At 56.9% G+C, this 16,094-nt stretch overlaps 1 protein-coding gene across 2 annotated transcripts in view; it reads left to right on the forward strand.

Moving 5' to 3' along the window:
* The window catches only part of AGAP3 (ArfGAP with GTPase domain, ankyrin repeat and PH domain 3), a 108,893-nt gene that overhangs the window by 60,316 nt on the left and 32,483 nt on the right, over positions 1 to 16,094 (forward strand). For both annotated transcript variants that reach the window (XM_032683113.1, XM_032683103.1), the window contains exons 9-11: positions 1,216 to 1,308; positions 7,919 to 8,023; positions 12,780 to 12,948. In XM_032683113.1, coding sequence (XP_032539004.1) covers positions 1,216 to 1,308; positions 7,919 to 8,023; positions 12,780 to 12,948 — 367 coding nt within the window. The remainder of the gene's footprint in view (positions 1 to 1,215; positions 1,309 to 7,918; positions 8,024 to 12,779; positions 12,949 to 16,094) is intronic.

Raw genomic sequence — 16,094 nt, forward strand, 5'->3', positions numbered from 1 at the left:
ATGGGTCCCCCCCTCGGAGACACGCAGGAGCCTTTTAAATCCCCCCAATGTAAAGTCTAGGAAGCGCTGAGACGGCCTGCGCCTGCACTTTAAGCTGGGACATTTCTGGGCCTGCTGGATGCTGTCTAGGCACTGCCCGTGCTCGGGGATGCCAGACGGACGACCCTCCTGGGATGGGAAGACCTGCAGACCCTCTGGGACCGGGCGACAGCCGCGCGTGGAGCTGGATGGGCCAAAAGACGCTTTGCTGCTGCCTGCGGGAGCCGCTGCAGCGCCTGCCGCTAGCGCTCCGCTCCTTCCTCCCTCCTGCACCTCTGCAGCCTGCATGGACTCCTACTCCTCCTCCTCTTCCTCCTCGCAGCCGAGCAGCCATCTGTGTCTCTTTAGTTTTCTTCTCTTTCGATCTCTTTGTTTGGTTCTGGGCCCAAAAGCCGGTGAATCGGTGTCCCAGGCGCGCGGGGCTTGTGTCCCTCTCTGATCCAAAGCACATGGGGCGCTCCCGGACTGAGGGGGTGTGTAGGACACTCCAGAGAGACGCTGCCGCTGCCTCCTGCCATTGTTGTGATTCTGAATGTATTGGTTGTGCTCCATGCCGTGTATGACTTGGTATTTCCCTCTGTCCTAAGCACTTTGAATGAGTTCTGCTCAACAGACTGTAAATTTCATATTGTATTTATCGGAGTTTGCTCTCCCCGCGGCCCTCGGGCGCCGGCGGGTCCCACTCTCGCCGCTCTAGACGTGTGGTAGATATTTATTGTCCATGCTCTTTTGTAAGGGGCTGGTATCTCCGCCCGGTGACCTGTGCTACTTTGTATGGTGCAAGTGTGTTACCAGAATAAATCTGTTGGATTAGTAGAGGTGTGAGTTCCTTCACTGCCTGAGCCTCTCCTGCTTCCATCCATGCTCCACCTGCATCCCATGCCATTTGTGTCTGTCGCCATGTCCTGTGTGCCCCGCGGGAGGGGGGGCCGAGGTAGCCCCGCTCTGCCAGGAGGAGGACAGCTCTGCTTGCAGTGGGGGGAGAGGAGAGCTTGCCGGGGGGGCTGGGCTGGAGTGTCCCGAGTGTCCCTAGAGGGGCCGGCTGCGCCGTGCGCTGGGAGAGCTGGCCTGGGGGAGAGCGGAGTGGTCTGGTCTGGAGCCCGCTGGGGATGGGGAGGCCGTGCCTTTGGGTCTCCTGTGCCCGTCTCTAACAGACCTCTGTCTCTTCTCTTCCAGTCTCGGAAGGGCGCGGACCCGGAGCGGGACAAGAAGGTGCCGGAGTGTAAAGCGGACAGTATTGGCAGCGGGAGGGCCATTCCCATGAAGCAGGTTCGATGCTCCCCCGTGAGCAGGGTCCAGGGGTGCAGTCCGGGGCGCCTTCGCTCGGCACGAGGCACGGGGGCACTGGGGGTCGGTGCCCCTCAGCACTGAGGGGCTGCACACCCGCCGGGCCCGGTGGCAAGGAGGGTGCTGGGGCTGCTGGTGTGGGCCCTGTGCCGTATGTGGGGCTGCTGGTGTGGGCCCTGTGCCGTATGCGGGTGGGGGGCGCAGGGTGGGGGCTGCAGCGAGGGCTGCTGGGGGGCTGTGTGGGGGCTGAGGCAGGAGCTGCATCAGGGGGCAGCTGGGGCAACTGCATCGGGGGCTGGCAGGGGGCTGCAGAAGGGGCTGTTGAGGGAACTTCGACGGGGGGCTGGTAGGGGGGCTGTGGGGGACTGCGGTGGGGGCTGCTGAGGGAACTGCGGGAGTGGCTGCGGCTGCGGAGCGGTTCCAGCAGATGGCATCCACACCCCGCGCCTGCCACAGCCCCTGTGCAGCCTCACTCTGCTCCTGGTCTGCTCCTCTCCTGTTCCTCTCCACCCCTGCTCCTGCTCTGGCCTCGCTGCCCTCCGGCAGGACAGGAGAGGGCCTCCCCTTCTCGTGGGCTACTGCAAAAAGCTGCGAGCACAGTACCCACGCTGTGAACTGCTGGGAATCCAAGGGAGGCCCCACTTGCTCTGGCAGCAGAGTGTTTGGATCCTGCCTTCTGGCTTCCAGGGAAGCTCAAGCTGCCTGGAGCTGACCCGGAGCATTGCCTGCCCGTGTCCGTCGCTGGCAAGCAGCGATGGGTGATGTCCGAGTTAGCCAAGCGATGTGGGTTGTCTGGATAGTTTCCACTGGGATTTCCTTGCACTGTGGACAAGATGGATCCATACACTGCTTGGCAGTGCCTGGCTGTGCTCCTGCCTTGCACCTCATGCCCCCCTTGTGGATTCATTTCCCTGCCGTGGCCCCCACTAGCCTCTCCATGCCCCATGTGCCCCCCATGCTGCCAGGGCTGAGCTGTGCTGCACGGGGCCAGTTGTGTCTCTGCATCGTGGGAGCGCTGGGCTGTGGGACAGGAGGGCAGAGTCTGCATCCCCACCAGATCCTGTCTGCCTGGTACCATTCCATGCTGAGATTCCCTGGGGAAGGAGAACTTGGTGAGGCCAGGCTGGCTGAGGAATTGGAGGGGTGGGTCAGAGGAGAGAGACTCTGCTCACTGCTGGAGCTGCCAGAGCTCCTGCACTTCCCAGCCAATGGAGTAATCCTGTGGCAGGCTGGTGTGGGGCTGTTGGTGCCCCTGGCAGGGAGCATGCTGGAAAGAGGGTGACACCAGGAGGGCAGCGTTGGGAGGGTTGGCTCTGGGGAGCATTGACAGGGGAAGCAATGCCAGGGCAGGGGCTGTGTGGTCTCACACATGGGGGCTCTGCTCCCAGGGTGCCAGGTAGCCCAACAGGAAGAGGCAGCCAGCTCTCTGTGGCACAGGTGCTGTTGATGTGCAGTGGGTCGCTGGTGTGTGGTGGGTTGTTGTTGGTTTGCAGGGAGTTGTTGTTGGTTTGCAGTGGGTTGTTCTTGGTTTGCAGTGGCAGTGCCCATATGCTCTGGTTTTGGGTCAGCCCAGCCTGGGCATCAGGGAATGTGGTGTGCAGCTGTTCCATGGTGAGGAAGGAGAGGCTGAGAGCAGAGCAGCTGAAGCCCTCAGTGGGACCTGATGTGACTCCCCAGAACCTACTGCTGCCTGCCAGAGGGCTGGTCCTGGGAGCCCTCCTGTGGTCTTGGTTGTCTGGACCTATGGGTTTCTTTTTTGAGGATCTCCCTCCACTTGGCAGGGCAGGATGCATCCTTTGCCTGCTCCTGTGTCTCCGTGCTGCTGACAGGGCCTGACCTTGTCTGGTCTGCCAGAGGATGCAGTGCTGTAGTGGGATTGCTGTAGGCAGGACACTGCTGTTCCCGTGTGGAACAGGGGGAGAACTGGGACTGACAGAGGCCCAGGTCAGCAAACACAGCCTGTACATCCTTTCTGGGCTTTGCAAGGAGGAGGTGCCAAACTGCTGCCTGGTTCAGGACTAAGTGGAGGGACCAGTTCATGCAGCAGCAGCTCCCCAGGAGAGCCCAGAGCAAAGTGTTCCCAGGGGAGATCCATGTCCTTGCCTGGCAACTCCCATAACCAGAGCTTCAGGAGGTGATTTTGCAGAAATCGTGTCGGTGTTTATACAGGAACATGCAGGGGAGGAAGTGGTGTTGAACAGGTGGATACCAGCTTGTGCCAGTGGCTCTCCTTCCTCAGGCTCTGGGTTACACTGTGCTGGAGGTGCTGGACCTGGGCAGGGCTCAGGCTGCAGAGCACCACTGTGACCTGTCTCCTGGGACACAGTGGCACCTTGAATCGCTGCCTTCCTGCTGCTGGAAATAAACAGTGGTGCTGCAGCATCTTAGGCAGGCATGGAGTTGTGTTCTTCAAGGAGGACCTGGCTGATATCCACAGCTGGGCTGTGGGGATGGGGTCTGTGGGAACATGCAGCCTGGAGAGTCCAGAGTGATGTCCCTGCTGTGGCCCTTCTCCACGAGGAGCGATGACTTGGTACCACCAATGGGAAGAGGACCAAAGACTCACAGGAGCTGTTGCTCTTCATCACAAAGATTCAGGACAGGGGATGGTTGCACTGTTCCCTGGTGTGGACCTTCCTCTTCTGGTGGATCATGGAGGTCTAGTTGCTTGCTGTCTCTTTGCAAGACAGTAGGAGAGCAGGGTCTTTAGTTAGTTCTCCTCTTACACAGCCTGGTGGTCCTGCCCAGCTGTAAGAGCAGAGAAGCCGGTGGGTTTGGGGCTGTGAGTGGCAAATGTGCAGAACCTTCTGGCTGAATATGTGTCCAGTGTTCCCCTGGTGTGGGCACTGCTGGGCTGGTGGCAGCACAGCTGTGTTTGGTGCTGGGGCCACTGGCATGTCACCTTGGGAGCAGTTGGGTTCTTCTGCTTGGGAGAACGAGGCTAGTCTGTGGTTACGTTACCAGCCGGTGGCTGAAGGCAGTGGGTTGGCTGCCTGGCAGACTCCCCTGTGCCTCCTGTGACCCACGACCCCTTCCTGGGCTCTGTGGGGACAGAACAAGCACTGGGAAGCGCTGGCAGCCCCATCGGCGCACCAGGCCCAGGGTTTGCATGGAACCAGGGTGTGGGAAGCTGGGCTGGGTGCTGCAGAAAGGAGAAACTCTGGGGAGACTTGGCTGAGAAGGGACATGTGCTGCCATGACAGGGTGCCTAGTTGTCACTTGTCACCACCTTCTCCAGCACAGGGCCTCTGGGTGACCTGATGTGTCTCCCTTAATGCACATCTGGAAAAGATGTGTTGGGGAAGCACATCTGGAAGAGAGAGTGTTGGGGCCCCTCAACACCTGGGGCAGCACCTCTGCTCCCTCTGGGCTGCAGGGGCAACTGGTGCCTGTGCCAGGGGTGCTCTGTGCCAGGGACTCAGGATCCCTGTGCCACAGGGACACTGTGCCACAGCGTCCTTTCGTGATGGTCCTGCAAGGCTGGAAGAGCTCCCTCATAGCTGGACGCTTGTCTCCAAGAAGTGGGTTAATTGGGCTGGGAGACGAAGCTTCCCCAGCTGTTTGTTGCCAGGAATGAACTCCTAATTGCACATCTACCAGATCTTTCTGGGAAGGCTGCATGGAGCGTGCCGGAGGCCCGGGGGTCCCTCGGCCCCTGGCCTGGCTCCGCTCGGGCCGTGCACTCCAGCAGGGCCCAGGGCGGGTGACTCCTCCTCCTTGGGAGCTGGGATCATGCTGGGAGCTTAGATTACATTTAAATTGCCATTTGCATTTTCCAATCAATACGCGACTTTACAATTAAGTTTGGTGTTAAAATTCTTAGCAAAAAGTGAGTGGAAGGGAGATTTGTGGAGTAAACGAGTCCTCTGGGGGCCATCGCCGCTCCCTGCTTCATTACGCTGCATATTGCTGCTGCTGCTTTTACTGTGCGGCAGCACAGCCCGAGCGGCAGAGCCGGCCCACGGAATGCCGGGAGAGGGGAACAGGGGGAAAGGGAGAGCATCGGGCTCTCCTGCCTTTCGGCTCTGGCTGCTCCTGCCCTTTGCACGCGACTTCCGTATGGGAGGAAACTTGTGGAAGAGTTATTTGCTGTAAGTCTTCCCAGGAGGCGCAGAGGGAGATAGAGGAGCACAGGGGTCTGGCTGGTCTTGGAGCCGTGAGGAGCCTGGCCAGGACCGGGAGCACGAGGGACGGCCTGGACCGTGGGCAGAAAGCCATTGTATTGCATTAGGTGTTTATTTACACCCTGTAGTTGCTCCTGGTTTTGGACTCTTGTGCGTCCTGGCTCACAAAAATAGGCTGCAGTGCTGGATCTTCCTTTCTGGCTCTGAGTCTGGTTGTGCTTCTTAGTGCTTCTTAGTTTGCCAAGTTCCAGGTTTGAGGCTGAACTAACTGCAGCCGAACTTTTCTCTGCAGGCAGCACGATTTTGGGGCAATCTGGAAGTGCTGAATTGGGTAGTTTGTAACACCAAGGTGCATCAGATACAAGACACATGGAGGAGAGGTGGCTGGAGCTGTTATGCAGCACGTGTGGGCAGGTCAGGCTGTGGAACCAAGCTGGGTTTAAGGGATGATTATTCTCAAAAGGGATTATTACATACCCAGAATTTCACCCAGTGACTTTGAGCCAGGTCTCTAACTTCACCCTGGTCTGAAGCAGATTTGTTTGAAAGATACCGAACAAATGTTGGGAACAGGTTTACCATTTATGACCACATTGTTCTCAGTCATGGATATGCTTTAAGACCTTGCACTTGACCAGTTTTCACTCCATCCATTGCTGGCTCTGGATTTTGTACAGCTGGTGTTTAAGGGTGTTGCTGCTCAGTTAAAGTACTGACAGAAAGCTAAAAACGCTGTGTCAGCACAGCCATCAGATATTGCATCTTAGCCAGGGTAGGACCAGGCTCCTCTGCTCCTCTGCTGTCCCGTCTGCACCAGCTGGCATTGGCTGCTCTGCTCTCCTCTCGTTTTTTTTCCCATCAGTCCTTGCTGTGGCTTTTCCACACATTTGCCTGGTGTTGGTGTCCGGCTGTGATTCCGAGGGTCATTGTTTGTCCCCTGGCAGATGTCGGCAGAGCAGGAGCTGCTGGTCAGCTGCCACATTCCACAGCGTGTTCCGTCAGCACCTTCTGACTGCCACTGAGTGAGCTCGTCGTCCCATCCCCTCGGAGCTCTTGAGGGCAAGGGATCTGATCCTGGCGGGGGATCCAATCCTGCCCACACACAGCTTCGCCCTCGCTGCTCTGTTTCGCTGTCTCATCCCTGCACGAGCAGGAGGTGTTTCCTTTTCCCACTGTTTGCTTCCCGAGCCCTGAGCTGGAGCAGTCATGGAGTACTTCTGCCTGTTGTGCACCATTTATCTCTGATTTCACGGTCACGTCTGGCAGCGTTGTCCCCCCGTGTGTGCCAAACCCCACCACTTTGTGCTGGGCCAGTCCACCGTGTAGGTGCAGCAGCCCAGTCTCCAGGCACTGGGACAGGGCCCCCAAATATGCCGAGGCTGGCAGGGCTGAGACTTTCTGCCCAGGTTTTTGAGGAGGGGCTGGCCTGGGGCCCAGATTTTTGCCATGTTAGGAACAGCCAGTCTGGGTGTCTGTCCAGACAGCGATTTCCAAGGGCCCAGGCCCGACATTTGATGGATCCAGCCTTTTTCCCAGACTCCGTTATGCATTCCTACTTTTGTCCCTCCATGCTGTCCTTCCGTCACTGCTGGCAGAATGCTTGATGTCTTCTCCCTGCTCCGGAGTCCTTGCATCCGGCATCTTGCTCCACCTTCCCTCTCCCTCTCCACCTCTGCCCTTACCTGGTACATGATGGATTGCTGCTGGAGGTAGATTTCCTGGGGAGGCAGAAGTGGATGGGGAAAGGATGAGGAGGGTCCAAGTTCTGAGCTTTGGTTCAGATCAGTGGAATTGATTCCGGTTTATCCTGGTGGGAAGACGGAGTTCAGGGTTTCCCAGCCCTGGGAGTGTGCTGTGCCAGAGACCACAGGATGGGTCTAATGTAAAATCCTGATGAGAAGAGGGTGTGAACCAACCCCTCAATTGCCCAGGACTTGCTTTCTCTCCTGGAATGTGTCCCTAGCTCTGTTTGGCAGCTCTCAGAAAGAATCGCAAGCAGGCGAGGGAATGTGCATCCCTTGGGAGACCTGTATTTGGAGTGTTGTCCCTCAATCAGCCCCCACCTGTCCCCTTGTTGTCCCTGCCTTGACCATTCCTCTGCGCTTTGGGTGGTGGGAGAAGGTTGGGAGCCAGCTCTGTTGGTGGTAGGGAGGTTGCTTCCTGCTGTGTGTGGGCACTGCCCTTCGGCACAGGACATTTGCCCAGGGAGTGATTCAGGACACCAGAGGATGGGATGGGTCCCTCAGAGGACCTGGGCATTGGCACTGGCGTGTCTCAGAGGGAGGGGGGCTGTCTGTGGGGGCTGAGTTGTTGGTGGGAAATGCTGTGGGAAAGCCAACCTAGAAGATGTTTTCTTAAGTCTGCTCTTTGTGTCTTTTCCAAGACCAGTCTCCAAGGGGCAGTGCTGGAGCAGAGCGGGAGGTGCCTGGACCAAACGTGGTGTGAGACTTTTGACTCTTCTCTTTCAGGGCATTCTCCTCAAACGCAGCGGCAAGTCCCTCAACAAGGAGTGGAAGAAGAAGTATGTGACGCTGTGTGACAACGGGGTCCTCACCTACCACCCCAGCCTGCACGTGAGTTCTGGGCTGGGTAGAGGAGCAGGGTGGGACAGAACGGTGTCCTTCATGCTGTGGCTGCTGCTGCAGATGCTCTCACAGCAGGCACGGTGACAGAGAGGGGCTGGGGAAGGGTTTGGCAGTGGGTGGGAGCCCTGGGCTCTACCCTCTCCACTGCGCAGGAGTTCAGCTCTGGCTCCCTCCAGTTTTCAGTAGAGCTGTTTTTTACCAGGGTCTGAAGGAGACCCCTTCCCTCTCCTGCAGGCTGTTTGTGCAGCGTCAGGCTGGTGGGAAGAGCTGGTGGGAACACACTCTGTGCAGGACTGTGCCGAGGAGCCGCAGCTCTCCTCTTTGCCTGCTCAGTGCATTAAAGCAGGGGCTGCTGCCACCCCACAGCCGGGTGAGGAGCAGGCAGAGAACTCCGTGCAACCACGGCTGATGGTGCCATTTGGGTGTGGAATAATTTTCCTGGCTGCTAGGTATTGGGTAATGGAGACGAGGTGCCTGTGCAGAGCCTGCCGAGCTGAGCTGCCGTCGGTGCGGGGCTGATCCTCCTCCCCGCGTGGCTCGGGCGCAGCTGCCGCCCCATCCATCTCTGTCGCCTCCCCACTGTGGGGCTAATGGCTTCTTCCCCGTTCCCTCTTGAGCACAGTTTGCTGCTGCGACAGCAACCACGGACAGACACACCTGTGACACAGGCCCCAGCACCTCCGAGAGGACATGCTGCTGCAGGACAGACAGACGGGCAGCAGCTGGGGAGCTCAGGGCGGTTTAGGGGTGCTGGAGCACCCTCTGGGGCTGCAGGGAGAAGGAGAAGGATAAGGTGCTGCAGATCTTGTGAATGCTCAAAGGCCCTCAGTCTGTCCCTGATATCCTCGACCATGTGATGTTGGAGTGCCCTGAGCCTCAGAGTCCTTCTCTGCATTGCTAACCCTGCATCCCTGGCTCCAGGGCTTGCTGTGCTCATCCAGCTCCTGAGACCATCATCCACGGACCCTTCTGTGCTTGCACTGGAGACCCAGCCATTGCATCCCCTCTCCCTAATTTGTGGGAGCTTTTTCTGTTAGACCTTGATCCCCATACCATGGTGTGGCCTGCAGTTCCCTAACTTTGTAACCCCGTTTTTTTGGCTTTGGAGCCCCAGACTGGGAGAGAACGGCTGCTGCTGCTGTCTCTGTGTGTGTGTGCTCACACGCGTGTGTGGCTTTATCACATTTCCATCATGGGCTGTTATTACCATCAGCTGTAGAGGCAGAGCAATTTCTGGGCTGTTGTTTAACCACTCTCGGATGCTGTTGCTGCACACCAGGTTTCTCTCCTTTTTACACCACTCCTTCCTCAGGGGGTGATCGAGATTGATGCCAGTCGCTTTCCTTCCTGCACTTCTTCAGTGTTTCATTTCATTACTGCATTGCCCCGAGCAAAAATCTGGTTCTCTTCCACCTGGTGCCACTGGTGATCCACAGCCCGTTGCTGAGGGCAGTATGAGCTGGGCCTCTCCTCCCCAGTTTCCACGGGGAGCTCTGAACCTTGCACTTGAGATAGGTGTTGTATCACCCGCCGTGTTTACCCACAGCAAGGGCTGATTACGTGTGGGCACAGAGCATGGGGCTGTCCAGCCTGGCTGCTGCAGGGCAAGGGTTCTGTGTGCTCCCCCGTGGCATCACCTCCCTGAGAGCTGGGGAAAGGACTCTGGCACCCACCCTTGTGTTCTGTGCTTTCCTCTGGCTTTGTGTGCAGGAAAGGGGCAGCATACCGTGTGGGTCAGCAGAGCCCCTCTGCCTCCCCTTTCCTGTGGTACCTGGTGTACAACCTGCAATTCTGTCACTTCATTGTGGCAGCAGCTCCCAAGCTGGTGGGTACATGGTGAGGGGAGCTGCGGGCTAGAACAAGCCACAGAGTCTCAGCCAAGGGGACACCTAGTATCCTGAAGATTCCTACCTTGGAATGGGCTTCTGCCTGTGCTGCCACGCGTCTGAGGGATGACAGAATTCTGGGTGCAGCAGAGAGGTCCCTGAGGGCAGGCTGAGCCCTGCAGGAAGAGAGTCTTTCCCTGTCCATAAGGATGTTCAAGTCCCAGAGCATTTTTGTGCTGCTTCTGTGCTCCCAGTGGCTGTTCCTTGGTATGAGTCAGGGCAGTTCCTGCCTTGACTTCTCTTCCCTCTCTGTTACATTCTCTCCCTTTTGGGTGTTCAGCACTCAACCTGTTTCTGGGTCTGGATCACGGCAGCTCCAGGCCCACTTGGAAGTTTTCTCACCAGGAGTGTGGCGTAAACCACGGGTTTGCAGTCAGAGGTTGGAGGAACCTGCACTGGTGAGCTGGGCTGGGCCCTGGACTCAGGGGTTCTGACTCCCTGATGGAAGTGAATCTGCCTTGACCACCAGCCCAGACCTGTGCTCGGGTCCTGTGGGGCAGTCGATGTGTTCCTGCCCTGAGGTGCCACCTCCGCCTCTGCTCCGGAGCAATTGGTGGTTTCGGGGACAAGCAGAACGCTGGAGCTGGAGGCAGGAGTGCTGGGGGCCTGATCCTTGGATTCAGCACGACTTTCCTTCTTGCATCTGTGTTTTTACCTTTCTGTGAGTGTGTTCAGCGACAGGAAAAGAACAAGTTGTGTGAAGAGCCCGGCGCGGTTTCCCATCACTTCCCCAAAGCCTTGGAGAGAACTGTGCTGCTGGGAAGGCGCGTGGCTGAGCCCAGCCTCGCCGGCCGCGCTGCGCAGAGCCGGGGAAGCAGCTCCCATTTTGCAGCCAGTGGAGCCATTCACACAATCACCTTCTGTTAATTCTATCTGCAACATCAATTAAATTGTTTGTAGAAACTAATTGAATGTGGCTTAATCACACATCTTAATAGCTTTCCACGCTTTGAACTCGTTGTTAATTCCAGTAATAAAATGAAATGAGAGAACTGGCTGGGTAATTAGTGAGGAGGCTTGGGAAGAAATTGCTGTTTTATGGCGGGTAATAAAAGCCGAGCGCCGGTGACCGCTCGCTCTGGCAGGCAGCCGGCGACCGCCACAGTTGTGCTGAGTGAGGGAAAATCCTCCAGCCCCTCCAAGGGTCCCTGCCCAGGGCTGCCACCAGGTCCCCACCCAGCCAGGAGCAGCCTGCTGCGGTGTTTGGCTGGGCTGGTGGTCTCAGAGTCACCTGAGGCACTGGAGGGTGAGTGCCAAGGTTTAAGGCCAGGCCGCTTGGCTGGTGGGAGCATGAGAGGATGTGCTGACCCCGTACCCCATGACTGGGGTGTACTGTGAGGAAGGGATGCCTGCACGGGGGTCAGAGGGGAAGAGAACAGTTCAAAGCACAGAGTGGAGATACTGTTGGGAGGCTGTGACCCTTGCAAGTACCTGAGAGCACAGAGCATGACCTGCGTAGCCCCTGTCACCTGCTCTTGGGGCCAGGATGGGGAGGATGGTTGCTCTTAACCTGAGCTTGTTCATGTCTTCATCTACCTGGATGTGGAATCAGAGAGGGACCAGCTCTGAGTTAATCTTTTTGGTGACCTCCTTGTGAACTGGAGCAGGCCCGAGCTCCCTGCAGCAGCCACAGCCCTGGACAGCTGTGGATCCTCCCGAGGGCAGCGCAGGAGCCCGGGGAGGGTGTCCCCACCACCCTGCTCCTCCTGAAGCCTCGAGCTCTGCTGTTGGTCCATGCTCCCTCGGGGTCTGCCCAGGAGCAGGGCACAGCAGTTCCCCTCTGTCATGTTGGTTGGGTCTTCTTCTTCTGGGGTCACGAGCTGAGGAGGAGCTGGGCCCATCAGAGAGAGCTGGGGGAGAAGTGTGGTGCCTCGAGGGTCAGGGAGGGGTGGGAGGCATGGGAAGAGACACAGCACTCAGGAGGAGCTGCAGGTCTGCACCCTCATTCTGACTGAAAGCTGAGATGCTGTGAGGAGACAGGGTAGAGTGATGGTTACAGTCTGCATATGGGGTTTTGGCTGTGTAACAAGTTGTCCACCAGATGAAATGGTGGAAGCATCAAGCTTTGAATAACAGGAAACACTGCAAGTGAATGTGCAAGGGAATTACCTGAGTTGCGTTGGTTTGGGTTTCACTTACCCCAGCTGTGACCTGAGAGGAAGTTTCCAGGTATCCCTTTGATTACACTGCACTTATATTATATTATATTATATTATATTTTATTATTAGATGTCACAGCTGAGTGCTGTAATTAAACAAACAAGGGATGACGGGGAGGAGGAACTGCCAGCTGCGTGTGTGCCCTTTGGCTCAGTCTGATCTCTGATCCCCAGTCAGGCTCTCCCAAATGGGATTGCTGGCATCCAACTGCCCATGGCAGTGTCCCGGTGTTACTCACATCAGAGCTGTCCTGGGCATTAACTGTGAGATCTGGCTCTTCTCCCGAGCCAGCTCCACAGCACCAGCTAGTCCTGGGCAGGTTGGAGTCAGGGCTTTGCATTTCTGTTGTCAGGAAACAGCTGCGGGCACTGGGAGAGTCCTGGGGTCTTTCTCCTCTGGCCCACCATGAGGCTTTGATGTAGTCCGAGAGATACTAGGATGTGCTGAGCTCCCAGATCACCTCAAGTCACTGACAGGCACCTGCCTGTGAATAGTTCCCATGGGGGTGAATGGAACCAGGGTTAGTGCTGATGCTGAGAATGGGGGAGCTGATGGATCTGGGTTTAGTGCTAGTGCTGGAGATGGGGGAGCGGATAGATCTGGGTTTAGTGGTGGTTCTGCGCATGAGAGGGTAACTGAGCGTGTGGGACCGAGGCAACCTTCTGCCTTTCTTCAACCCTTCTGCCTCTCTGCTCCAGGACTATATGCAGAATGTCCATGGGAAGGAGATCGATCTGCTGAGAACGACAGTGAAGGTCCCGGGCAAGCGACTCCCCAGGGCCACGACGGCGGCGGCGCCCAGTGCCAGCCCCAAAGCCAACGGGCTGGCCAAGGAGCGGAGCAGCTCCCAGCTGGCAGGAAGCACAGGTAAGAGCTGGTGTGGGTGGCACAGGTAAGAGCTGGTGTGGGAGACACAGAGCTGGCAGCTGTCCTTCCCTTGATACATCAGCAGCCCTTGCTTTTCTGAGCTGGGAACAAAACCCCTCCTGAAGCGTCTTGTTTTTGCCACCCTCGGGGAGTCCCTTTGGTGGATGTTGGCATTTCTGTGCATGTCCCAGGTAAGCTCCTGTTGGGTTTTTGTGCTGGTTGGTGTCCAGGACAGAAGAAAGTCAAAGGACTTAACTGGTGGCGTGAAACCTTGAGGAGTTTCCTCAAGAGCGTCAAGGCTGATGAGTTGCTGCGCATGGGGAAAGCTGCTGCTCCCTAAACCAAAGGAAATCCCAACCTGGGGTGGCTCTCGGTCCCTGGCAAGTTCTTCTCTGTTTCTGTCCTTTTTCATGAACCTCTTTTCCTCTTTGCTTTCCCCTGGAGAAATGGTGAGGGGCTAGTTTGGGATCATCACTGTGTGTGCACACTGAAGAGGGGCAGCTGCCCCAGAGTGTGGTGAAGGGAGGCTGGGAGACTCTCTGGCCTCTGAGTTCCTGTGACACTCCTCTCGTAGAGCTCCAGCCACGCTCCTCCTCTCACAGAGTTCCTGCCACACTCCTCCTGCCATGGGAAGTTCTCACTCTGTGGAAGCTGTTGAACTTGAGACTTTTCTAGCTATGTTTCCCCCTTGGGGCTGGTGTCCTGGGCCAGGATGGGCAGTTTCCACCCACCTCCTTCCCAGCCTGGTCTGGTGCACAGGGTATGGGAACCACACCGTTTGGGATGACGAGGGGAGTGCTGGTGGTGCTGCTGATCAGAGAAATCCTTCAGAATCTGGTAGTACCACTGAGGGTGAACTTCGGTGAGACATCTCTGTCCTGTTCATTCCTGCCCTGTGCCAGCTGTGCCCATGTCTGGGGTACTGTCAGCACGGAGCTTCAGAGTGTCCTGGGACTGAGGACACGTGGGGTGGGTGCAGCTGGGCCGAGTGCTGGGAGCTGGTGGGATCCTTGGCGTTGCACACACACAAGGGATGGGGCACGGTAACATCTCTGTGCTCACACTGCCAAGGGAGGCATAATGGGCCTTTTTGAACCCAAACTGCTGTTCCTGTCAAGTCAGAACTCATCTGTGGACCAGATAAACCGTGTGTTCTGACTGGGGGTGTGCAGCTCTGCCTGTTTCCTGCCACAACTCTCCACTGTACACTGTCACTTCACCACCTCACACCCTCAGCGTGCCCCAGCGAGGGGACAGTTCCTGCCTCTGGACAGGGACACTCCTTCACCAGCGTGTCCGGGGCACCTTGGCTGAGTTCTCACTTAGCGGAGATATCGGAGCTGGGGGAGGGATTCAAACCACAGAAGAGCTTATGCTGATGTCAAACCAACTGTTCATGTAACCCCATGTCCTGCTCCCAGCAGCCCTCTCAGTGCTGTTGGGCTGGCAGGGGCAGGTTGGGATGTGCCTGGATTACTGCTCCTGCTGCAGGAGGAGCGGTGCCCGTTCAGTCTGGGGACAGTGCTGGAGCAGGCACAGTGCGTGGGGGCTGGAGCTAGAGCAGTTTACACGAGAGGAGATGCCGTTTCCTAGCAGGGAGAGTAATTAATTTTGGGATAGTTTATCTGGAGAGTGCGTGGACTTAGCAGTGCCTGAAGCTTCTGGAATGAGATCGGTTCCCTTTTCATGAGATGTACTTTACTCTGGCTTGTGGGTGTCACTGTGTGTGTGTGTGTGCAAGGGATGGGACCTGCTGGTACAATCGTCCTTTCAGGGTAGGATCTGTGGATTTGGGATCCCCTGTTCGCTGTCCTGCCTTGGGCCCTGAGCAGAGCAGTGCCGTGGTCTGCCCGGAGCGGGTGTGTCCACTTGGAGATCAGCACTAGGACAGCAGCTGTGATCAGATGTGAGTGTCCTGGCCTGGCCCAGTGTGTGTCTGCCATATCACAAAGGTTTTTCTTCTGGTACACAATCAGTAAAGGGCTTTCTGAGGAATTTTTTCAACTTGTTCTAATGCCTCCAAGCCCAGCTGCAGCAGTTGCAGTCACCAAGTGACACAAACCCTCAGACGTGACGTGCTCATATCCCCGTGCAATGCCTAGGGCTGGATTTGTTGGAGAATCTGCCCAGCTTCAAATCAGCAGTGACCTTACAGTTTTGCCACCTTTGGAGCTGAGGATGGGACTGTTACTTTGAAGCTGGGGATGGGATGGGCCCACTGGACATCTCTCATCTGACACGTGCTTTGGGCACTGGAGAGGAAGCACCTGAAAGTTTGCACTTCTCTGCCAGTCACAAGTTAATCTTCTTGATTAGGACATGAGCTTTGGAGACCTGAGGGATTTGCTGTCTTGCCCCAGGAGCCACTGGGCAATCCCGGGTGGCCTGTGGTTAGAGTGCAGAACATGTGTTTGTGGTTCCTCTGTGACCTGAGCTCTGCCAAGGTAAGTGAGTGTGCTGGCTGATGTCCACCACACACACAGTCCCTACCTGGGGCAAGGAAAAACCAGGGACATAGAGGGGAGACAGAGAAAAAATTTAAAGTCTTACCCTGCCCTGTATGTGGATGAAATACACAGATGCAGCACTCTGGTGAGGATTCAGAATAATGCCTGGTACAGACAACTCTGAGCTAAATACAGTAGGAATGAGGAAGGAGCTTGTGTTTGTGAAACCTGCAGGGACTCTGAGCTCAGTCATGATTGTGCCCTGGTATTTAAAGCATTAAAGAAGGCGACTTTACTGTGGTCAGGCTTGGTTTTATTTTAGATTGGATGAGTTCCTACTGTCCAGAGGAAGCCATGGAGATGCTCTGAGGACTGGAGCCCCTCTGCTCTGGAGCCAGGCTGGGAGAGCTGGGGGTGTTCACCTGGAGAAGAGAAGGCTCCAGGGAGAGCTGAGAACCCCTTGCAGGGCCTAAGCTGGAGAGGGACTGGGGACAAGGAATGGAGGGACAGGACAAGGGGGAATGGTTTCCCACTGCCAGAGGGCAGGGTTGATGGGATATTGGGAAGGAATTCCTGGCTGTGAGGGTGGGGAGGCCCTGGCACAGGTTGCCCAGAGAAGCTGTGGCTGCCCCATCCCTAGAAGTGTTCAGGGCTGGAATGTCCCTGCCCATGGCAGGAGGAACTGGAGTGTTGGGCTAG

Source organism: Chiroxiphia lanceolata, chromosome 1 (genome assembly GCF_009829145.1).
Source record: "Chiroxiphia lanceolata isolate bChiLan1 chromosome 1, bChiLan1.pri, whole genome shotgun sequence".
Classification (NCBI taxonomy): Eukaryota; Metazoa; Chordata; class Aves; order Passeriformes; family Pipridae; genus Chiroxiphia; species Chiroxiphia lanceolata.